Source organism: Cervus elaphus, chromosome 26 (assembly GCF_910594005.1).
Source record: "Cervus elaphus chromosome 26, mCerEla1.1, whole genome shotgun sequence".
In the NCBI taxonomy this organism is placed as follows: Eukaryota; Metazoa; Chordata; class Mammalia; order Artiodactyla; family Cervidae; genus Cervus; species Cervus elaphus.
In genome coordinates, this window is record NC_057840.1 from 46,492,310 (window position 1) to 46,517,971 (window position 25,662).

The 25,662-nt window shown below is 46.2% G+C and overlaps 1 protein-coding gene across 2 annotated transcripts in view; it reads right to left on the bottom strand.

Moving 5' to 3' along the window:
• Nucleotides 1-11,124: 11,124 nt before the first annotated feature.
• Nucleotides 11,125-25,662, bottom strand: part of PDE10A (phosphodiesterase 10A) — a 341,777-nt gene continuing 327,239 nt past the window's right edge. For both annotated transcript variants that reach the window (XM_043887946.1, XM_043887945.1), the window contains 4 exons: nucleotides 24,916-25,027; nucleotides 21,787-21,867; nucleotides 20,162-20,250; nucleotides 11,125-17,851 (listed from right to left, as the gene is read on the bottom strand). In XM_043887946.1, the coding sequence (XP_043743881.1) occupies nucleotides 17,734-17,851; nucleotides 20,162-20,250; nucleotides 21,787-21,867; nucleotides 24,916-25,027 (400 nt within the window). In that variant the 3' untranslated portion in view covers nucleotides 11,125-17,733. The remainder of the gene's footprint in view (nucleotides 17,852-20,161; nucleotides 20,251-21,786; nucleotides 21,868-24,915; nucleotides 25,028-25,662) is intronic.

The window sequence follows — 25,662 nt, forward strand, 5'->3', positions numbered from 1 at the left end:
GGTGGCCAAAGTATTGGAGCTTCAGCTTCAACATCACTCCTTCCAATGAATATTCAAGACTGGGTTCCTTTAGGATGGACTGGTTGGATCTCCTCACAGTATGAAGGGACTCTCAAGAGTCTTCTCCAACACCACAGTTCAAAAATATCAGTTCTTGGGAGCTCAGCTTTCTCTGTACCAGCTGAGCCACAGGGGAAACCCGAATAAGACATTGCACACTCTCAAATAACATTCTGGCTAAATACTAACACAAAAGGGCTTTTAAAAATAGGCTTATTTTTAATGTTTTTCACCATGCAATTAATGCATCACACTATAAGGATTTTTCTTTCAGCCTGTGTTGAATCTAATATTGACATATTCCAGTGAACTGAGTTCCATAAGCATATTTTGTATGCACTTTTGAATGTGTTCTTTTAAACATTCATGAATTCAATCAAGACCCTGCCTTTCTGGGGTGCCCACCCCACCCCTCTGGTGGGTCTTCCCCTCCACCCCCACCCCTCTCTTCTTCGCCCTCCTCCCCTCCCCCATCTCATGGAATATTTCTATAGGGAAATACATGTACTCTTGTTTTTCCAATCTTAAAAGTATATTAAAGCAAACGTTTGCTGTGACTTTGCACCTCTCTGAGGCAAAGGCACCCCACATCTATTAAGGGAACAGATTGTGGGCAGAGAGCATTGCTGGGTGTGGGACAGAGGACCCCCTGCCCAGGGTGGGCTAATGTGGGAACCTCAGGGTTCCCATCGAGGTCTCCTGTAACCAGGGGCTGAGGCCCAGTCCTGTCTCCATGATCCACGCCTGCTCACACTTCTCACATGCAGCACCGTCTCTGCCCTAGGGGTGCTTTTCTGCAGTATCACTTTATTTTTAAGTGGTACTTGAGGACAAAGTGACTACAAGACCCCAAAACGTTGGAAAATGGATGTGCTGTGCACCTTAAACCTCAGTTCAGTTCAGTCACTCAGTCGTGTCTGACTCTTTGTGACCCCATGGACTGCAGCACTCCAGGCCTCCATCTGTCCATCTCCAACTCCCAGAGTTTACCCAAACTCATGTCCATTGAGTCGGTGATGCCATCCAACCATCTCATCCTCTGTCATCCCCTTCTTCTCCTGCCTTCAATTTTTCCCAGCATCAGGGTCTTTTCAAATGAGTCAGCTCTGTGCATCAGGATAGCACATTAAAAAGCAGAGACATTACTTTGCCAACAAACGTCCGTCCAGTCAAGGCTATGGTTTTTCCAGTGGTCATGTATGGATGTGAGAGTTGGGTTATAAGGAAAGCTGAGCACCAAAAATTGATGCTTTTGAACTGTGGCATTGGAGGAAGACTCTTGAGAGTCCCTTGGACTGCAAAGAGATCCAGCCAGTCCATCCTAAAGGAGATCAGCCCTGGGTGTTCATTGGAAGGACTGATGCTGAAGCTGAAACTCCAATCCTTTGGTCACCTTAAACCTGCTGCTGCTGCTAAGTCACTTCAGTCGTGTCCGACTCTATGTGACCCCATAGATGTCAGCCCACCAGGCTCCCCGTTCCTGGGATTATCCAGGCAAGAACACTGGAGTGTGTTGCCATTTCCTTCTCCAATGTGTGAAAGTGAAAAGTGAAAGTGAAGTCGCTCAGTCGTGTCCGACTCTTAGTGACCCTATGGACTGCAGCCCACCAGGTCCTCCGTCCATGGGATTTTCCAGGCAAGAGCACCGGAGTGGGATGCCATTGCCTTCTCCCACCTTAAACCTACATGGTGCTAAATGTCCATCATATCCCAGTATAACTGAAAGAAATTTATTTTTAGAAGTGAGTGATCCTGGCGGGCACTGACCACGCCATCCTGCTAAGGTCAGCGGCCCAGCAGCTTCCTTCCGCTCGCAGCCTCACTTCCTGGGAATCTGCCCCAGAGGGAGGTGACTCTTGGCCTGAGACCCCACGTGTGGCCCCCAGAGCCGGAGGAAGAGGCTTCTGGCTTCAGGAGCAGAACAGGTTGGGGGAGGGATGAGGCTCCCTCCAGGCAGACGAGGAACCCTGAATCCGACACTAAGGCGGGAGTCAGAGCAGGGCTGTAGAGGGTTGCTGCTCTGGGTGTGACGGCTTTGTTTGATTTTGTAGGATGGGAGAGATGGGAGCACGGTTAAGTAACAGCCCGAGGAGAAGGGAAGCTTGGAAACCTACTGACTGGGGGTCATTTGATTCCACAATACTGTACATGTCTGAAAGGTCCACGAACCCTCCGAAGGGACACAGGCGGACTAGGGATAGACAGTCCCTGTCGCTGCAGGAAGCAAGCCATCGGCCGTTTCCCTACACAGCCCGTTTCTCACTCACCCTTTGCATCGCTGGTGTTTCTTTGGGGTAAAGAGTCACCCACCTTGAAAAACAGTCATGGGCAGCCTGAGGGTTGCCGAACACAAACCCAGAGCGCGTGGTGGTTGCCCCTCTGGGAACCGGCAGCTCTTGCCTGTTTGATGAGCCTGTGAACCTGCAGGGTCTCCTCCGTGTTTCCGAGCGGGAAGGCCTCCTACTCAGCAAGGCGATCAGGCATCAGTGTGCAGAAGGGACAGCTCTGCCTTCTGTCTCTCCAGTGGGCATTTTCCCAGCAAGGAGGAAGAGGAAGGTGGGGGGACACTGTTAATCTCATAAGAAATCAAGCCAGAGTTTATGGCAATAGAAGAAGAAATATGTCTAAGTGATACTTTAAAGATGAGATGGAGTCTGGTTCCAGGTGTGCCCGTGCATCCAGGGACCCAGGTTGTCACCTGCCTGCCTGGAGGATGCAGAGCCCTGGGCTCCCGGCCGCAATGGGCCCTGTTTGCCGCCTTCTCTGCCCTGCGCAAGATGCAGATGACAGTCTGAGACGATGCTGAGGAGAATGGAGGCTCCACGCCTGGAGGAGCAGGGGTGTCTCCACCCATTCTTTCCTTCCAGCAAAAGTTAGTTCATCACAGACTTTCTTTTCCTTAAGGCACCACTCTGACTATGCAGCACGCTTTGAGAAATGCTAAATGAACTTCTTTTGTAAAGTGTCTTTGTCATTAAGTGGCCTGGCACCCACAGCTGTTTCTCTGTTTTTGGTGCCGGGGGTGGGGGGTATCGCAGGGTGATTTACAGTCTAGAATCTGTGCTCTGCTTTCTGCAGTTCTGGGGGAGGTTCGTGATGCGGGCAGAAAGCTGACCTTGTTTGGAGTGACTCTCCTTTCGTGTCTGTTTTGGAAACCTCATTACGTTGGAGGAAGCGTGCTCAGGGGAGAAGAAAAGCAAAGAGCTTTTGGGGGGGGTGGGGGGTAGGACAGGAAGAGAAAGAGGGTCCAGAGCTTGGAGAGGCTTGGGTGGGGCTCCTCCAGGGGCACCTCGGCTCTCATAGCGTCCAGAGATCAGTCGTCAGGGCGGACCCCCAGATGTCCAGGGTGGACCCCATCTCAGGATGTGGCACCAGTCCTGAGCTCACTCGAGCTGCCCTGGACAAGGTCACAGCCTCAGGACCCGGGGTGGGGCCCAGAGAGAGGCCGCCCCGCACCCGGACCCGGGGGCTCTCACGTGACCTTGAGGAGGTCACCGTAATAAATGGGGCGAAGTGCCCACCAGCTGGCAGGAGGAGTGATAAGTCAGACCTGAGTTTTGGAAAATTATCAATTTTCTCCACGTATACTGTTGGGTAAACTCATGCCCCCTAAATGTACCATGTACTACTACTTAAAGAAAAAGAAAGAAAGAAGAGTAGAATGAACAACTACCCAGATTCAAATATTAACATTTTGGCTCATTCATTTTGTCTCTCCATCCTTTTTGCGGACACTTTTGAGAATCAGTATTAGGCATCAGGAGTCTTTAGCTCTGAATACCTGGGCTTGAGTCTCCTGATATAAAGGAGACTCTCGCCCGTAACCCAGACCACTCTTACACCAAAGAAAAGTCAGTCCTTCTTACCACCTGCTGATACCTAGCCTGATGTTCAGGTTTTCCTAATCATCCACGAAATTTCATCCATAGGAGTATTTTCAAACAAGAATCCATACTTTTATCTGCTACCCCTTTCTCTAAAAAGCTTTGATATACAATTTTCATAGCGTGCTGTTCACCCATTTAACATGTGCAATTTGATGGTTTCTAGTTTAGACACAGAGTTGTGTTTTTTTCACTGAAATAGTCACACCTTTCCATTTTTTAGTGACAGTGACGCTTCGAGAAGGCCAGGCCAGCTGTCTCACGCACCATCTACTTTGGGATCTTGCCCGGTTATTTCCTTTCTGCTGTGGTGATACTGACCTGTCTGTCTCAGACCATCTACAAAAAATGTGAAAGTGAAGTCACACAGTTGTGTCTGACTCTTTCCAACTCATGGACTGTAGCCTGCTAGGCTTCTCTGTCCATGGGGATTCTCCAGGCAAGAATCCTGGAGTGGGTTTCCATTTCCTTTTCCAGGGGATCTTTCCAACCCAGGGATCGAACCCAGGTCTGCATTGCAGGCAGACTCTTTACCCTCTGAACCACCCAGGGAGCCTAAGGCCTTTGGAGATGATCTAAGGCCTGAGTATATTTAAGTCAAACAGCTTGACAAGGGTCCTTCACGGGTGCTGACCCCTCCTTCCCACTGTTGGTAAGGTGAAACTTGATCTCTCCATGGAGGGGTGGCCACAATATCTTGTCACTATAGTGGTCGCTCTCCCTTTTATGACCAGCAAGGATGCTTCAAAGTGGTACTTAGAAGTCATGAAGCTTCCCTGTTTCTATGAATCCTTCTCCTCCAGGGATACTCCTGCCTGAATCAGTTAGATCGGAGTGGGGATGGTTATTTCTACCGTCATGTCATCCACAGTGCTCTGCTGTTGTTCTGAAAGTCAGGGCCTCCCCTCATCAAACTGGGATGTGTGCTCTCTGCTCAGTCGCTCAGGCATGTCCGACTCTTTGCAACACCACAGACTGCAGCCCGCCAGGCTCCTCTGTCCATGGGATGCTCCAGGCCAGAATACTGGAGTGGGTTGCCATTTACCACTCCAGAGGATCTTTCTGACCCGAGGGTCAAACCCACATCTCTTGTGTTTCCTGCATTGGCAGGCAGATTCTTTACCACTAGCATACCTGGGAAGCCCTAAGCTGGAATCTGATCTCCTAAAGAGGTAAATGCTTTATTCCTTAGCTCTAATGGACTCTTTTGAAGAAAGGACTTGAGATAGTAGTCACCTCCAAAACTGCCTAGTGGATTTATTCCTTCTTTTTGTTTTGAGGATCACTGTGGGCTCAAGGATTTTTCTTTATCCAATGTCATATAATCAGTATGCATTCTTTTCCATAAGTCTTACTGAAATATAATTAACATGCCCTAAGATTTCCTCCCTTCAAGTGTCTGTGTATAGTCACGGTCTGGTGGTTTAGGTTCACAGAATGGTGCGTACATCACCATTGTCTGCTCTGAGGACAGTTTTTCGTCATCACTGGAAGGAACCCCCTGCTTTTCCAGCATCGTTCTCCATCTTCATCATCCCCAGCCTCTGGCAACCACTGATCTGTTTTTCTGTCTCTATGAATCCGCCTCCTCTGAACATTTTATATGAATGGAATCATATTGTATGTGGCCCTTTATGACTGGCTCCTTTCACTGAGCATTATGTTTTCAGGGTTTCATCCATGCTATAGCAGGCTTCAGCACTTCATTCCCTTTCCTGACTGAATGACATTCCGTGATGTGGATGAACCCCCACTGAGTATCCACTCACCAGTCAACAGACCTTGGGTTTGTTTCCACTTTTTGAACAATGCTGCTGTGAACAGCTGTGAACCAAGTATTGTATGAATATGTGTTTATTCTTCCTGAATATGTAGCTAGGGGAGGAATAGCTGGGGGAGGAAACTTTAACATCTTGAGAAATGACTAAACTGTTCTCCGAAGTGGCGGCACCGATTTACATTCCAGAAGCAGTGTGTGAGGGCTGCAGTTTTCCGCCCGCCGCCTCTGCCAAAAACTACTTTTCACTGTCCGTCTCTTTAATTTCAGCTGTGGCAGTTGGGGGTGACGCGGGGTGCTGTTGTGGTTGTGGCTTGTATTTCCCTGATAACGAATGAAGTGGAACACCTCCACACGTGCTTGTCGGCCACTGGGGCATCTTCTTTGGAGAAAGGGCCATTCATAGATGGCCATTTTGTCCATTTTAAAATCGGATTGTCATTTTGTTGTTGAAAGAGTTCTTTCTATATTTTGGACACAAGTCCCTTATCACATCTATGATTTGCAACCATTGTCATCTATTTTGGGGGATTTTTTTTTTTCTTTCACTTTCTTAACAACGTCCTTTGAAGCACAAATATTTGTGGTGTTAGTGAAGTTTGATTTATATGTTTTTGTCACCAAAAGCTTTTGTGTCATAGCTAAGAAGCCGTTCCCTGCCCCTGGGCCATTTGATCAGTTAAAGTGTTAGTCACTCAGTCATGTCCAACTCTCTGGGTCCCCATGGACCATAGCCCACCAGGCTCCTCCACCCATGGAATTGTCCAGGCAAGAACACTGGCTGCTGCTGCTAAGTCACTGGGGTGGGTTGCTATTTCCTTCTCCAGGGCATCTTCCCAACCCAGGGATCGAACCTGAATCTCCCACATTGCAGGCAGGCTCTTTACCGTCTGAGCCACCAGGAATCAGAGATCCGCTTAAAGGCCGTCTCGTTAGAGATTACACCCCCTTCCTCAACCCCCGCCCTGTTCGTCCCCATCACTGCTGTTCCCAGCTGACAGGTCGGGTCCTGACAGGCTTTCTTCCCACACTTGGGTGTACAGTACGCGCCTGGAAAGCAGTGTTTCTCTCGCTTCCATTCACGGCTGGACGCCCAGTGCCTGGAGTGGAGCCAGACTCGTGGTCGGCATTCGCCACAGCCGAGGACGTGAGAGCAAAGCTGGCCCCGAGCCCGAGCGTCAGCACCGCCGACCAGAGCCTCTGTAGCAGGCCGCTGGCTGGCTGGATCCTGCAGAGCCTGCTGGAGGCTTGCGAGAGAGCCGAAATGAAAGACAGGACACCCTCAAAGAGCAGAGCTCCCCGGGGGACTCGGTTAGCTGGAGAACAGGAAGCGCTCTGATAGAAGAAAGCCTGTCTTGCCGTGACGGTCTGTGTTCTGTGTCAATGACCGAGCCGCGGGGACCCGATATCTGGCCCGGCTGTAGTCTTAGCTCTCATCTGGGCACCTGTTGCTTGGTCAGATGAGCCTTTGAACCAGAGCAGAGCCAAGCGGATGCCCCTCCGGGTGGAGATGGCCCCCTGCAAGCTGCAGCAGCTGCCCCGGACAGAAGGCAGGAGAGGAGGGGGCTTGCTGTCTCTGCCCGAGTGTGGGCTGGGACGCTCGTCTTCTCCTGGCCCTGGGCTGAGGCTGACCCTGTCGCTGCTCCTGGTTCTGGGGTCGTAGGACTCAGGCTAGAATTTAGAAGTGAAACCACCAGCTTTCCTGGCTTCCCCTGTGGATGGTGAGACTTAGCCTCCTGAAACGCATGAGCCAATTCCTTGTAATAAATGCTTTGCGTGTGTGTATGTGTCTGTGCGTGTGTTAAGGTTCTACGCAGAAACAGAGCCAGTGGGATATATTCATAACACATGCGTACATACGTGCGTGTATATGTACTGCGTACGTGCATGTCCCATGGGTTCTGTTTCTCTGGGGAACCCTGACTAAGGTGCCCGGGTTGACTCAGATGGACCGTGAATGTTAAAAGTGGGGCCGGGGGCTGCGTGCACCCCACCACCCAGGCAGCCAGCGCCCCACCTCCCCTCCCCGCAGCCTGGTCCAAGGCTTTGACTGTACTGTGCACCACGCTCTCCGAGCTCTAGGAGAAAAGTGGGCTCCAGGGTCCTGTTGATGAGGTTGCCCAGAACCGATCTGGGATGGCTCCCACCCGCAGGGTCCTCACCTGGCGGAGGGGAGGTCGGGACCTGCTTGGAGACAGCAGGCTGACACCCAGGTTGCTTTCTTCTCCACAGTCCTTCCTCCTCTGTCCAGGTGACCCTCAGGACCGGGGCAGAACAATCTGAAAGCATCTCACTGCAGCCAGATTGTCAGCTTATAAACACCGGTAAAAGCCTTTCTCTCATCAGGAATTCCAAACGTGATGGTGAAACTGAACAGGTGTGTGCTGTTTCCTCCCTTGAATCCCGGTTCCCAGCCCTCGCCAGGAAAAGGTAGGAAGGGAGGTCACGTAAGAAGCACCACGTGCTCAGGGGCTGGGCCGTCCCTGACGTCTGGAAGGTTCCATGCGTCTGTATTGATCACGAGGCGCCCTTCACCCGCAGGCAGGGAAGCCAGGCGCACCCAGTGCATCAGGTGCCTCTGTGGGGGTCTCTGCACCTTGACTTGACCAGCTGCTTTCTGACTAGCTGTTTCAACTTCTTTGGGTTTCATTTTCCCCATCTTTAAATAGGGCGCAATAACATGAATAATTTATAGAATTGTCAAGGGTTGAGTTAATACAAGTAGTACCTGGAGGGTCAGGCAGAGAGTAAGCACCCAACAAATGCCAACCTCTGTTACTTCTGTCTTGGCGCGGTGTGAATTCCCGTCCTGAAGGAGCACAGTCAGGAGGGGGCGGGTCCTGGGAGGGAGGACGGAGAGGGGGCGTGTCCCTAGGCGGGGCGGGGGCGGGGTGGGTCTGGGACCGGGCGGGAGGAATAGAGATTCTTGAACAGAGGAGGGAACTTTGGAGCCTCTAAGGACGCACTAAGCAGGAGACAGAAGAAGGTTGTTCCCTAGAGAGAGAGGACGTGGGGAGGGTCTCCTAGAACAGGTGTGCGTCCCACGTGATTGAGCTACGGAGACGGGAGGTGTAGGAGATGCGCCCGGAGAGCCAACTCATGAACCCAACAATTTATTCTCTGGAAGGTAAGGGCCCAGCAGGAGGCCGCTGGCAAACTTCTACCGAGATGTTGAGAATTGCATGGGCTCCTAAGCCAAGCTATGTTTTTCAAAAACATCAGACCAGGTTAAGCACAAAGAGGCAAGAGGTGTGCACCTAAATCGCTTCAGTTCTGGCCAACTCTGTGCGATTGTATGGACTGCAGCCCACCAGGCTCTCTGCCCATGGGATTCTCCAGGCAAGAATACGGGAGTGGGGTGACGTGCCCTCCTCCAGGGGATCTTCCTGACCCAGGGATCAAGCCCACATCTCTTACATCTCTTGCATTGGCAGATGAGTTCTTTAGCACTAACACCACCTGAGAAGCCCAAGGAAGTGGGGTAGCTTTCTTCAAATAATTGAAAGGAGGTCCAATAAAAGAGGAAGTGGGTTTATCCCTGTGGCCGCAACTACAGAAATAGTTTCTTGAAATAGAAACTATTAATAAAAAGTTACAGTTTCCAGGACAACTTTAGATAAAACTCTCTGGCCATCAGAGCAGTCAATCAGTGGTCTGGTTTGTGTCATGGGAACATGCCCTCCTTCCTGGAGTGATGTGAACTTGGATGACTATCTTTCAGACATGGCAAGCCAGTGCTGTTGAGTTGCTATGTAAGGTCGAACCAATGACCCTTAAGGCCAAACTTCAACAGTCATGGTGTCACACACACAAAATTCAGTTACCAGGAAGACTTAGGAAACAGGTGTTTTGAGGCTTGGCCTCTAGTTAATGCAAGGTTAATCAGGTAAATGTTATTTTTCTTAATATATACTAATATATTCATGCGTCTTGGCCATTCTGTATGTTAAAATGTTTGACTTGTTTTTGATAACTTAGCATTTACTATGTTCTATAAATATCATTCTGAGCAAGAATTCTACCTATTTAATAACACATGTGTCAACAAGGAGGGCTTCCCTTGTGGCTCAGCTGGTAAAGAATCTGCATGCAATGCGGGAGACCCAGGTTCAATCCCTGGGTTGGGAAGATCCTCTGGAGAATGAAATGGTAATCCATTCTAGTATTCTTGCCTGGAGAATCCCATGGACAGAGGAGCCTGGTGGGCTACAGTCCGTGGGGTTGCAAAGAGTCGGACACGACTGAAATGGCATGTCAACAAGGACATTATCTGAATGTGTACAATTACCAAATAAGCATTTGGAAGTTGATGTTTCAAATCAATGCCTGCTTTTATTTCCTAGTCACTTTCCCTTTTCCCCTCAACATGAAGGAAAAATCTCAACCCACGGTGCAGTGGGTGGGGGGCTCCCAATTTTGTGATGATGGTTGAGGGGCTGGAGGGGGGATGGATGCAGGAACAGGCTTCTGTCAGCTTCTGTTCCATCAGGCTCGGTGTCCTCATGGGAGAAGCACCTCACTGTATATTATTTGGAAGATTTTAAGAAACTGTCTTGTTATTACTCAGGCATAACCAGAAACGTGACTGAGTCATTTGCAGAGACGTGGATGCATCTAAAGACTGTCATACAGAGTGAAGAAAGTCAGACTGAGAAATACAAGTATCGTGTGTTAACTCGTGTGTGGAATCTGGAAACACGGTATAGATGATCTCATTTGCAAAACAGAAACAGAGACACGCGTGTCGAGGAGGAGGTGGGGCGGATGGGGAATCTGCGACTGACGTACAAACACTGTTGATATTATACACAGAAGAGATGACCAGTGAGAACACAGCGCGGGGAACTCTGCGCAATGCTCTGCAATGACCTACACAGGAAAAGAATCTAAAGCAGAGAGGCTGTACCTACATGGATAATGGATTCACTGTTGTAAGACAAACTAATGCAACGTTGTGAAGCAACTAAACTCCCATAAAAATTAGTAAAAGAAAGAAAAGTAAATGTCTTGTTAATACGTGAGATTCTCAGGTCAATAAATAATTTCCCTTTTGTCTCTCCCAGAACTGGGCCTCTGAGGACAGTCCCCACCGGAAGGAACAAGGGCGCAGAGTTTGCTCAAGGTGGCAGAGGCCTTAGGGTGGGACGACGCGGGTGCAGCCGGCTCTCAGCTCCCTTCCCTGCCCTGGCCCCAATGCGGCACCCCCCACCCCCACCCCACCGCAGATCAGGCGCCCAATCCCACTTGCTGTGATGGCGTTGCTTTCTCAGGGTTCCTTTGGTGTTAGGAAATAGCTCTTGGTTAGAGTAAGGTTGATGGCAAAGTCAAACCTGCGTAAGGAAGATACGGACTCACATTCAGACCAGTTTCACAGAGAACGAATCAGCAAGCTCAGTCGCTAGATGAGTTGATGGACGTATTAGCACACGAGATTTATTTTTCACACAGCAAACATCTGATACAATTTCACAGGAAACGGAAATTGAACAAAAACCCTGTCTACAACGTGCACGGCGCCGTGCACGCAGACAGCGCGGTGTCCGCAGGGGTCCGGTGTGCAGAGGGGGCGGCGCGTTTGCGGGCCTTTCTGTGTTCCTCTCATTAACAAGGCTGTGGACACACACGTTCAACAAAGCAACAGGTCTTTATTCCACGAAACATTTATTTCATTTACTCCCAAAGGTATGTCTTTAGTTAGTATATTAGTATAATTTTAGTTAAAGAGGGTCTTGGGATACAATTCAACTTTAACTTTCTGGTCTTAAGTATTTATCATTTGCCTGCTCACTTGATGGCAAGCAGAAAGAGCCAAATAAACACAATTTCTTTAAGCAGAGTTTAAAGATGAAGCCAGGAGGATACTCATCGGGGTTTAAAGATGATGAGAATTTAGCCAAGAACATTTTCTTTACTAGCAGAAAGAATCCCACCACTTACTCATAAACATGCCCGCCCCATGGGGTCCTTCCCGCTCTTAGCCACGGCGAACTTGGACTGCTCCTGGGAACTCCGCCGGCAGGGGTCTGATTCAGGAGCCAGCCTTGGCACTGGGCACTCAGGGTCAGGAGTTCTGTAATCTGAAACTGTCTTTCTGAAAGACTACACTTTCCCGGAACAGTCTTCCAACATTTGAGATTATACAATGGGGTTAATATATCGTCTTGTAAAAATGTAACGTTTTATGTTGCCTCATCCTTGCTGCCAGAAAATGGTTGAAGCGAATGCACCAAGCTGCTCCAATGTGAACTTGATGTCTCCTCTGCAGACAAGGCCTGGGGTGTTTGCATATGAGCTTTAGGAAGCCTTGCACCTCATCCTCAATGCACAAAATGTCTCTGGCCTTCCCCATACGTGAGAACAAACAATAAACGTGAAAGGTGGTATTTTAAAAATTCTGTATTCAATTATTCACAACGAAGGAGAGCCATTAAAATTATCAACATCTCTACATATATTTCATGTATCATACATATATATATACTTTAAATGTATAGTTACATATCGACAAAGGTTTCTAGCCGCTCTAAGCTTGTAGGTAAAACAAAGATTTTGCAATGTAACACCTGTATATGCATATACACTGGCTGTTTGAATTATGAATTTATTTACAACTTGCCTAGTTTATCATAAATGATTATTGTTATACTATACAAACATAACAGAAAAGATTTCTTTTAAATACAAAGACTGCAAATGAATACATGAAAAAATTACACACATGTACAATATTTATAATTTATAAATGCAAAGTTAAGATCTCTTTAAGTTATTGCACTTGTGCATTTTACAAAGTTTTCATACGTCAGATGTATAAAATATTTGTAAATTTATAACTCATTAACTGTAATGAAATTGGATATTGTTAACTCAAAATTCTTTCTCCTTCCAAAAGAAAGCCCACTAAAACTGTGGATACAGATCCACTGAGTCTAAAAATCAGCATTATTAAGAGCATTCCTTGTATTTCTGATACGATGTAAACCATATGTCACTCCAGCAGCTTCCTGTCAGCAAGGAGATTACAGATGCCTTGACTAAGTAGGGATAGAGGATCTTTTATTCATAAGGACTTGTAAAAAAGAAAAGTCACCTTTTCAGAGTCAGGATACTGCATTTCTATAAATTTTGGTAACTGTTTCACAGTGTTTTGGGCACACACATTTTTTCCAGTGGGTCACTGGGGTGGGCGTGGTAAAATGTGGGGGGATTCTGTGGAAACTCCTTCTGTGATGAAGTCTATGTTCAATGTGCACGCTACGTGAATATAATAGAATATACACCATACAACGGATCATATGGAAGAGAACGTTCCCATGCGTCATTTGCCTAGGATATTTGAGACACAACCCAGGACTGGGCGCCAAAGAGAAAACAAAAGCTGCAACGCCCAAGACAGGATGATACTGTAGGTGGGCTAGGGTACGAGATAACACACGTTCAAAACTTAGCTTGCAATAGGAATGAAAGCTTTCCACTTAAGCTTCAGAAAACGGACAGTTCCTCAGTAATACTGGCCGCAACTTGACGTGTGCAGACCGACTGCTCTACTCGGCGGCCTGGGCTGGCTGGACGTTTCCCCTGGGTCCTGGGGTGACGCTGACCCTTCCCGGCAGACGCGTGAGGGTCTGCGTGCTCCCAGAGCGGTCGGAGAAGGGAAACGCTGGGAGTTCAGGCGAAGGCAGGGATGCTTCTCTGGATTTCACACGTGTTCCTTGGAAAACATGGACGTCTTTCACTTTGTCCCATCTTTTAAATTTAGAGGAGAGCAGCATCGAAACTGCTTTTTCTCCCTCTTTTTTTTTTTTGCTATTTTTATCATTGCATAAATGTATCTAATGCTTCCATCAAAATACCCAGTGAAAAAAGAGAAAAAGGAGTAAGCAGTGCACTGAATATCACAGTCTAAACTTAAGTGTTTAAAGAAATTGGCAAAATGTGTATCAGAATAAATACTTATGCAAAGGTAAAAATACGCCAGCCATGCGCCACAGACAAGCCTGGGGAAAGCACCACTCACAGCATACTTGGTTAATTTGCATTTAACAGTGATTTTAAGTCATATTAACACTGGCAATTGAAGGGATACTTGAAAGCGACTAAATGAATACGTTTTTAAAGAATGAAACCATGAATAAAACCCGTGAAGTGTAGAAAGCAAACACATTTGAAATACATAAAGATAGAAGTGAGTTTCAAAATCTAAATCATGCATATGTACCTGAAAAACCCAACAAAATCACATCACAATCAGGGTCACAGTTCTTGGAAATTCTTGTTAAAAAAAAAAACAAACAAAAAAATCTGAGTCTGAACAGTTCATTGGTTACGGTGAGGAAGATAACTGAATAAAATGAAATAACGTACAGAAGTCTCATAAGGAGAGAATGATCTTAATTAATTCAACTTGATAAAATTAACCGTGGATGTATCCTTTGAAATGCTTTTAAGTACAGTCAAGCAAGAAAGCAAAACAACAAATATATGAAAGAAGAAGTAAAATTGCAGTATTAAAAACAAAGGCACAGACCAGGGCATGGGAATCACTTAGTCTTACTAAGACTCAACCCTTTCTTTGGATTAAAAGACCAGCAACATGATACTAGAAACTAAATCTATCAAATAATCCAAGAAGCTGAGGATTTATGCATCTACATGTATTTGTACAAGCATAAGCTAGTGTGCTTGAATATACCGAGAAAGCAAAATTCACTGAGGTTGACTCTATAAAATAAACATAATATCTGAAAAGCATGCTAAGTAGAGGAAACCTACAGTGAACAAACCCAGTTCTGAAGTAGCTCTGCTTTGGTCTCTGTGGTAACAAGTCAGCAGCTCTGGGGTCGTCTGTCCAGATGCTTTTCCGCTGAGAGAAGAGTCGGGACGAAGGACAACTGTGTGTGAATCATTCAAAACTTGGTCTCTCCTCCATGGCTGGCTTCTCACCTGCTTCTTGGAAAAAACTAAAGCTGGGAAATGGATCACACAATTCCTGCCCTGGTAAAAGGGCTGTATTTGAGGATTCCTTTCCACATTAATCGCATTTAAGACTCTCCATTTAATTAAATCACAGCCAACTACTAATTAACCAGATACTTGCATTTTTTATAATTTTATTCCACTGTCCAGGTTCAGTATTTCAAGTCATTGTTAGCATGCATTTCCAAGAAAATTTCTAGGTAAAAAATATATTCACTATCTCTGGAAAGATGATGGAATAATTGCATTTGAAGATAAAACTGTTCTCTATTATAAATGAAAACCAATTAAATTTTTGAAAATTAAATATTCAACATATACGCACAACTGGTTACCAAATGTATACTGAACAGGGAACTTTGGCCCAATATAAAATACCACCTTAATGAGAAACTCATCAAAACACTTCGCAATGACAACCATCTGTCCTTTAAAGAAAAGATCTGGGGAAAAGACAAGACAGAACTCAAAAGCGTGTCTGCTAAATAAATCTGCTGAAATGTAAAATACTCCCAACTGTGTGTTTTCCACAACAGATTGTTAACTAAACATCCCTGCATCCGAGGCACCTTTCATCTTGGGTGAATCTGTGATTCCCAAGTCGATCTTACACTTGATGGAAGCAGTATTAACAGTTTACCTTAGAATACAGTCCTTTACCTAGAATACAAGTCCTTTGTTCAAACTTTGCTTCTATTATGATGATTCACAAGAAATTAACCAACCAATAAATCCACAAACACTCCTTTGGGAAACTACTGTTCAAAGCACAGGTCACATCATGTAACACACTTGGCTATGTCGAAATAAGACACTTTTCTGTACTAATCGGGTCAGAACAGCAACCTTAAATGCAAAAATAGCCAGAGGCTTCCCTCCCCAGGACTGCTTTCTGTTTCCAGAAGTAGAATTCACGCATTCTTTTAAAATCTCATTAATAACACAGCAGCCTTAAATAGTATTTCCTTCCCCCTTACAATGCAGTCTCCAGGTTCAGTTAGATGACCTAAGGCCCTCTTCTGATTAAGTCTCGTGGGTTCAGTTTCAAACATTTGGATGTACAAAGTTTGGACGTATGCAACATTTTAGAATTCAATTCTATGAACACACTAATGTGAAAGAGGGCTTTTTCTAGCCAGCTTTATACTAAACAACATACATTTTTCCACATGAAAAAAATCACTGTTTTTGAAGAATGGGGCTGATTCTGACTTTTCAAAGATGTGTTTGCATCTCTCTCCCGTGTGTATGTCTACATGCATGTACATGTGTGCACAGCTGCACACGTCCATGTGTGAGTGTGTGTGACACTAGCCACAGTGGCATTCTCTGTCATTTCATTTTATCTCATGTTGTAAAATTATAATGGCAAATGCAGCTCCAAGTAAGGAAGATGGCCACTGTTAGAAGCCCGTAAGGAAACTGAACACAGTGTTAATTTTAAAATAAGAGTGATGTTTATGTATAGCTAACTCTGCTACAAACCAACCATATCTTAGAAACATCTGATTTAATAATTTTTGCAAAAACCAAGCTCATATGAACAACAATGTATACAGTATTGGATATGTGAAATAATCTCTTAAAAAATTTATTTCATGAAGAGTAATATATCAGTTTCCTGCTACGAGGATGGTGGATAAGCTACTTGTCAGGGACAACTCAGTACTTCTGAGACTCTAATTCCTTCAGGTCAGGACCAGCAGCTTCGGAGGTGAAGCGTTAATAGGCAGCAGAAGTGACTGCCTTCTCATCCCTGCAGGAAGGGGCTGACTATAAAGTCTGTAGACTTCTTTCAGAACATTTACACTGTTGAGTGATATGAGCTTACCAAACTGATACAGAAGCAATTCTGCAGACACAGGCTTTTCTGTGGATGCCCGACCTTGAGCAGAGCAGAAAGGGCAGAGATGGGCCCGGATGCAGCTGAGTCCTCTGGCCACCCTGCCGCAGGCAGAGAGCTTCTGAAAGACCATCGGGCGGACAAGGGCAGGACGTGGGAAAGGAACGCAGCAGGTCGGAGTGATGATTCCAGAAGGCTTAGATTTTATGGTTTAATTGATTTTAAGAGAAATGTATGGTCTCTTAATTAATCTGTAGAATAAATCTTTCATTTTTGAATGTGAGTTTAAGATTTTGCAGTGACATCAAGTGAAAACATAAAAGCATAATTAAAAATTCACACTTTACATCCATGAGACTTGTCCGTTGAAAAACATTTGTATGCCTTGCTTTTATTTTGTTCTTTGTGTAAAGGGTTTAGGAAATTTGCCAAGACTACAATAAAGGAAAAAAAAATTTAAAAAAAAATTCTCTTAACATCTTTAGAATTGATATTGGAGTTCTTAGATTTACTATGACGTATAGCTGCATCTCTTCTCCAGAGGATAGAAAATCTACTTCCTTTAGTGTTAAATTTATGCATCTAAGCCCTTTATATAAATTTGAAGAGTACGCTTTAGTCCACCTAACTTTTTTTAATTCACGAGGCTCTGAACCCAAGTCTGACTATTTTCCATCAATGATTGCAGAAAGACGCTTCTTGCTCTGTCAGCTCGATGCCACGGGCTGAGGCTGTCTGCCACGATCCACGCTAACGACAACCAGGTCACACACGAACACCCACAAGCGCGACGTGTCAAAGCTCCTATTTATAGTCAACAACGTGAATGCAACACTGGTGTGGAAGCCAAAGTGCAGTGTGGTCATAGTACCGTTTCAACCCTCACTAGAAAGATACAGCGGGAAAAGAACCCCCTTCTAAGCGTCCGTCTCCACTAAGGCCTCTGCCTAGCAGCCCGTCAGAAAAGGCCAGGTCACAAGTCAAGAGGCGTCTCTGGGTAGCGCGTCTCCAGGCCTGGCCGATCACCGTCGAGGACGCGGCAGGGAGCCATCTGCTGGACGTGTTCACTTGGTGGTCCTTCTTGAAGAGGTCTGCACCCCAGTTAACAGGTGTAGGTTCCCCCCGAAAATAAAAGGAAGAAAAGTCAAAGAAGCAGGGTGAGCATCTCCAGGTGGGACGGCCCGCTGGGGGCCTCAGTCATCGGTCTTCACGGGCAGCTTCTCCGAGGACTCCTGGGCCTCTGGCGTGTCCAGGATCCCCAGGGCGCTCTCCTCGCCCCGGATCACCTTCTCCCACTGGCTCAGGTTATTCCTGGAACGAGGAAGGCAGAGACGGGGGCCATTTCAGAAAGGACTTCTGGACTCTGTCCCCACACCACCCACAGCGTAACTCGGGCGTAACTCAGCCTGCTGGCTTTTGGGTGTCACCCTGATCATATACAATATTCATTTAAAACACTGTAATATATTTTAGACAGCATATTAAAAAGCAGACATTACTTTGCCAACAAACACCTGTCTAGTCAAGTCTAGTCAAGGCTATGGTTTTTCCAGTGGTCATGTATGGATGTGAGAGTTGGACTGTGAAGAAAGCTGAGTGCTGGAGAACTGATGCTTTTGAACTGTGGTGTTGGGGAAGACTCTTGAGAGTCCCTTGGACTGCAAGGAGATCCAACCAGTCCATCCTAAAGGAGATCAGTCCTGGGTGTTCATTGGAAGGACTGATGCTAAAGCTGAAACTCCAATACTTTGGCCACCTGATGCAAAGAGCTGACTCATTGGAAAAGACCCTGATGCTGGGAAAGATTGAGGGCAGGAGGAGAAGGGGACGACAGAGGTTGAGATGGTTGGATGGCATCACCGACTCAATGGACATGAGTTTGAGTGAATTCCAGGAGTTGGTGATGGACAGGGAGGCCTGGCGTGCTTCAGTCCATGGGGTTGCAAAGAGTCGGACACGACTGAGTGACTGAACTGACTGACTGACTGCTAACGACTGTCCCCTTGACCCTGCAATGCAGCTCAGGGTCCTCAGAGGAGCCTCACCCGCTGCAGCCGGGGTCCCCGTCCCACCAGCTTCGGGCTGCGGAGGCGAACAGGCAGCCCGCGCTCAGGATTCCTGACTCAGTCAGGATTCACTGGGAGAGGGGTCTCGGCCATGAGGTCACACTCGGGTGGAGGGAAAGGAAGGGGGACATCCATGACGACCCCCCAGCCAGGCCTTCGCACTCCGCGGGGTGGAAGTGTGTGCCCCTGTGCAGTTCCGTCCCGGCCACCACAGACCGTATGCTGAACGCCACATCGGGTATTCAAAAGTCACCGCAAGTCACACCTGCTACGGACCTTCGGAACTTCCTTGTTAGGTGGTTGATTTGTGCTCCCCTGGCCTCTGGTCTTAAATGCACCCTCGGCTCCCCCGCCCCCCAGTCTCTCTCAGGATCTGCAGCTCAAACGTGACGGCATCTTGGTCTCCTTCGACGGTGGAGCACTCCCGCTGCCTGACCACCCCTCGCCTGCCCCGTCCAACCCCGGCAGAGACCCCATCCACATCACCGCCTTGACAGGAAGTCAAAATCAGAAGGGAACCTTACTGTTGGCAAGCACAGAATGCTAACATACCTTTGTGTACAGAGAAACCCCTAAAATATAACCTGAAAAATGTAACGTTTAGCTTCTGTACCATATCATCAGGGGTCATTTCCCCCAAACCTAAAGAGACTTCTTGACATATTGGAAAAAAAGACACATGCTAACTTTGCTGTTTCCTTGGCTCAACTGAACATGCTGGGATCTTCTGTCCATGGGAACAGGAGCACAGAAGAAAGAGGATCATTTAAATAGGAGAAAGCAGGATCTTTTTTTAATCTTCTTGCATGTTAGTTTTGTTTTCCTTAAAAAAATAGCAGTTCATGAGTTTCAACAGCACAGGACAGGAGAGCCCTCAAGCCTCTGATTGTGTCTGCGACCTCCCAGCCACAGGCCTGCTTGCCCCTCGGTGGTGGGCCCACTCCAGCCCCCAGTACGGTTCTGGCCGAGAGGTTACAGACACAGTCCCCACACCCATTCTTCTGCAGAAAACCAACACACGGATGTCTGCTCATTGCCTTTCACCCTCCCCACGGGGGATATCCTTTCCAAGTAAAATGAAATCTTAGAAAATTCCCAACGTTCTGAGCTGAGTTTAGCCCTTAAAAAAGATAATGAGAGCACCCAGAGAAATCTGAACTAGAATGGGTCAGCTGGAGGCCTGCCTTTCTTTCGGGAAGAAAATGAAAATTAAACAAGATCGCGTTCAAGATTCCGTCTCTACCCTTCAGACAGTAAACCGTGTGATTTAAACCGAGTCCCTTTCCAAACCAGCAGCCTAGAAACGACATTGTTGTCTTTTTAAGAACAGCATCAGCCAGGGGTCTGTGAGTCATAAAAACAACACATCCTGCTCCTTTTTGGTGAATGAACAACTTTGGAAATAAATACTCTTGACTTACACTTGTTACATAGGCAAACACAGCCCCGTGACTGTAAACTGCAGTGAAGACATCTATGCCTAGATGGAGCAAACAACTGCTGCACAGACCTTATTTTTGAAGGAAACGCATCGAGGTGAAGCGGCTGCACGTACCTGCACGCCTTCAGGAGCGGCTCCGTGGCGGGGAAGATCTGGGTGAGGGTGGTGTAGCAGGGAATGGCCACGGCGTTGTAGAACCCCAGCTGGCCCAGCACAGAAACGCAGGTAAGAAACAAGACCGCACGTTAGCAATTCTAGCAGCACTGGGTTCATCAGGTCAGTTTTCTACTTCTCAAGCCTACCTGAACATCTAAGCACTCTGGTTTTGCTAAGCAACATCTGCCTCAGTGAACACTCCTGCAGATTACTGTTTAAAATTCATTAAAATACACTCACGATCTAAAACATAAAAAATTTAAATCATAAAAAGAAGTTACTCTAAAACCCAAGTACAGTATTCAGTGCGATTCTTATTATAGATCGGTTGTAGTTCATGACCTATTCTTAGGAGTCTTTTATTATATGGCAAAGTATAATTTCACAATAATCACAAATCAGAAGCAATATATTTGGTAAAATACTAGCTGATCGCAGAAATAGCTTATTTACAATTCACTAATACTATAAACAGATCTGGAATTTTGGCAAAAAAAACCCGCATACTGCTCTTAATGGAATCGTGCGAGAACAAAGTCCACTTTCTGATGGCATTTTCAGTTCTCTTATCAAGATTCCCATTGGGATCACTGCTCAACTGCCTACAAGGAAAAGCTAATACCCTCAGCTTCCTTAACTACATTACAAGATGAATTCCCAAAATTGAACACATCAAATATAAAATGATGCAATGAAAAAGAAGCTGAAGAAAATGTAGGTAAATATATTCTCTCAGCGTGGGACGGGACGCTTCCAATGTGACATGAAAAGTAAAACACTGTGATTACAAATATGGAAAGGATCCCCAAACAATGTCAAAACAGAGCTAAACTGCAAAATACACAGGCAACATGCAAGGCACGCGTGTCAGTGCGAGCCAGACGGGGAAGGGAAGTGAGCCTCCTGTGGAGGAGCTGGCTACGGATTCGAGAAAACTGCCCTTAGGGACAAGGGTGAGAAAATCACACCGCCCCCTGCTGGGCTGGGGCCTGCCAAGAGGCGTAATCAACATCCTTATCATGACGTTAGAAGATTGATACTTTAAAAAGACCGTCATCAAAGGAATATATCACACCACACACGCATTCGTGCAAAACTAAGAAGGTACTAGAGCTCTCAAAGCATCAAAAATTAACGCAAAATATGCTGTAAGACCTGCAAAGAGAATAATGAGCGCCAGTTTACCGTAAGACAAAACTCAAAATGTAGTAAAACAGCATGCATTATTTGTTAGGAAACGTGAACCTAACCAAAATCTATGTTATTCTCCAAAAAATATCTTTGTACATTCGATGACAAAATATTTTTTTGCTTGCTAAAAAATATTAACACTTCAACTTCATCCATCCCCTCTATTTCAAGTAAGAAAAGAAAACCTGTGATTCACTGCAATTTTATCTGTAGAAAGAGGCGATGACAAGGCTAGTTATGAAGTCTTTAAGTCTAGCTGGATTTCCCAATCAAGGGGCATCTGAACAGAGACGACTTCAGCAGCTCCCAGCTCCCGTCAGACGGCCTGTGCCTCCTACTCCCAGCCTCTGTCACCGCCACCGTGAACGACCGCTTGACCACACAGCCCATACCTGGCCTTGCGGAACCTCGTCCTTCTTGTCTCTGTCCATCATGGGAATGGGCTGTATCCCCAGCTTCTTCATTTCATCGCCCTGAGGGGAACGGGGGGGAAACCAGGCTCTCTCAATTTCAAGCACTGCTGTAAAATGTCGGCATTAATGTGGTATTCCCTTTATGCATTCATTTTCTTCAGAACGAATGATATTTCTGGCTAACGACCCACACAGATGTCAGAATAATAAAAATGCAATGTCCTGTTGTAGGTTTTTATCCTCATGTTCCTCTCCTGTCCTGAATTACCAGAAACCTAGCCATCTCTTTCATTTCATTTTGTAGAAGTTAGTGAAAGTTATAATGGAAGGACACATGTGTGTGAGGAGAAACACAAGAACAAAGGTGAAACAAGCTCAAGGCCTTTGTCTCACTTTTTCAGATGATTTTTCACACGCACCGAGACAGATGAAGCTAGACTTTAAAGAGGAATATTGACACATCAAGAATAAAGAGCAGTCTGCTAAAACATGTCAGTAGAGACACAATATAACTGGCTAGAGATAAGCATAAAGATTAAAATTATAGATGCTTACCAAAGACATATAATATCAGAGCCTCTGGGCCGGGCCACTGTAAATATTATGTCACTTACTCTTCATGAAATACTATGAGTTAGATATTATTATACCCATTTTACAGATTTAAAAATTATCTTACTCCTTTTATTTATTTTTCAAGGTTAAAGACTAATTCCTTCACATTTCTTAATTATTATTATTTTTTATTATTTTATTATGCTTGTTTTCAGAAATCTGAAGCAGAAAGCATCCTGAATTTGCTAAGACAGGGTCATGGGACTAATGACTACAATCCTCGTGAAGGATGCCTGAGCACAGGGCTAAGACACTGCCTTGGCTTCGTAAAGTCTGCTCTGAAGTTACTGGTTTAAATAAAATGAACTGCGGTAGTTCCCACACTTTCTTCTTTTCTGCCCTAGGTGAGTGAAGATAACCAGGCCCCCTCAAGGATTTCACAAGCCCCAACACATAAAAAGATTTTAAATAAGCAGTGATTCGAACAGGCACCTAGCAACGAGTGCTGATGCCGACAGGAGAACACTCGAGCGGCAGATGGCCCGTGTGTGCGCGTGGTCTGGGGAGTCAGGGCTGCGGGCGGGGGGCTGCGGGGTGCAGGGCAGGGGTCCCCAGGCGGATGAAACCGCACAGCACAGTCAGGGACCCAGCAGCAGAGGGGCCGTGAGCCTGACGCATAAAGCTCGCGGTTTCTGTCTTTACCACAGCGAGGAGGGACAGGCGGTTGGAGGGAAACAGAACTCAACTTGCCCCGAAGCAGCAAGGGCAGCAGCCGAGGCTGAGACGGGTCAGAAAGCTGGCCCGAGTTGCCGGTCTCGGTGCTAAGGCGGGATGTGCATCTCGGACAGCGTGACACCAAAGTGTCCACACCCTTAGCTACTGATTCCAGAAGACAGGCGAGGAGTCCAGCTACATGCTGCGGTGATCCTGGTGAGAGCCTGCGAGGGTCTGACGGAGCGGAGAGGGTGGGGTGGGGAGGAGGGCAGCGTGGACTTCATGAACATCTACGAAGCCACGGCAAGACTTGGGGACGACAGCTCTGCTTCCTCTCTGGGACGGTGAGGTCCTTGCAGATAGCATCTGTGAGCCCACTGGGAGCTCAGTCAATCTCTGTGGACCGTTTAACCAATGCCGCGCTTAACCACTGCACCACTTAACCAACGAGGAACAGAAAGGGAAAAAAATCTACACGTTTGCCCCCTTTTGCTTCATGTTTTAGAATACAAATACAGTTGTTAAGGTAGGAAGTATATCACTGTTAAACAAATAAAAGTGTCTGCAAAACGGTAAGCAAGCTTCAGACAGGCTTTCTTACGTGGTATTTATAGCATTAACTATGTTACTAGTTTAAACATACATGCAAATGAAGCTGACTGTGATAGCAAAGTCAAATATCACAGCTCAGACATGTACATTTGAAAACAATCTTCTCGAGTCTGAGAGTAGCTAGATTTTGACACACACACAATAAAATAAAGAAAAAAACAAAAAATGTTCAAGAGGATGCACATACAATGCGCACAGCTGAGCTACACACTGGAAGGGAATGGGGTATTCCAGGGAAGCTCGTATAGAAATGATATCTTTAGTATGATCAGCCCAAGGCCTGTGGTCCTCACCCAATACAAACTTCTTTGGTGTTACTATTATGAGACAAAACCAACATCATAGACCATTTCTATTCATCATTACCTGAACGGTTTACTGTTGTGTTTTTTTTTTTTTTTACTTTTTATATCTGTTCTTCTATTTGGCTGAGATTTAAGGTATGAGATTTATGGTATTACCAAACCCTTTGTGCTCCAAATTTACTTTGACTTCTTCTACCCAAATGAGGTGCACAAACATTTTATAGTTTTTTTATAAACTTATTTTTAATATGCAGGGATCTAAGTATCTGTGGATTCATTTGAACAAGAGAATTATATTCTACTTATTCATGACCAACTAAGAGAGCAAACTGAGGAGCAAACACACATTTCTGATAATTTAGATAATTCAGTCAAGAAAAGGTATTCATGAAAGCAATTTACATGGTCGTTTCATATGTCGGGAATTCATGAATTCATGAATTAATTCCTGTGGAGCTCATAATTTGCAGCTTAACTGACTGTTTGGCATATTCACAATTTAATCTCAGGTTTCTATGGTACATCATTAGTCTCTCAAATTTTCAGCTGCAGGCAAATACAGCCTGTGATGTTGTGGGTCCCTCTTAATACTTTCTCTCGTGGCCATAAAAGGGATGACCATCGATATTTATTGAATGCATGACAAAAGACTGGCTATTAAATAAAGAAAATTGCTGCATGGCTGTTCAGGGAATCGGTTCCTGAACTGTTTCAGTGGAAATCAGGGAATTTATACACATATCCAAGTCGGACGCTCTGACTTTATACCTGTGTGAATGCTAAACAATAGTGCTTTCTAAGGAACTGCTAGCAGCATGAGCAGCTAAGATACTGTTACTACATTATCCCTGTATTTAACATCCCCTCAATTTTTCCTCATTTCTTGCCATCGTCTGCGCTCATACGAAACCCCAGGACGTACCTCCGCCCAGAACTCTGCGTATATGTCGTTGGCCGTCAGTCTCGTCACTGGCCACAGCTTTGTCACAGAACAAAGATCACAGGCGGTCATCATCAAACCGATGACACGGTCTCTAGAACACAACGAGACAAGACTGGTCACCGCGGCGATTGCACGGGCATGAGGACAGCTGGGAAGACTTCGGCAGTTTCAGGGCCGAGCGCGGCCTCAGGCTGGCGCTGCTGCGTGTGGCGGGGAGGAAAGAGAGCATTTCAGAGCAGGTGCAACTGAGAGGAGAGAAGGGACACAATCAAGGGCGGCAGCGCTTTAACCGTGAGCACACCCGTCACGGCTCGCCTAGCTCCACGAAGGCCGCGCACCCTGCTCCTGCTTCCCGCGGCTTTCTGCTGAAATACGACGTCGTGCCGGCCGGGCCCCGACACCTTCTAAACCCCTGCTGTCCCTGACTGCCACGAACCAGATTTTGAACTTCATGGAATTGTGAAACTTCAGAGTGGAAAGAAACCTTGGCGGGGGGCGGGGGGGACACTATCCAATCCTTTCACTTTATAGAAGGAGAATGTGAGATACAAATGAGTGAAATGAGTCCTTGAGGTGCGAACAGTCCAGGACCGGCCAGAGGACTCAGATTTCCAGACAGCTCTCTCACCGCCTCACCCGCAGAGAAGGGCAGGGTCACTGACCACTGCACAAGCTCTAACATCCTCACAGAAAGGTTTTTTCCTCAATTGCTTTGCACTCACCACT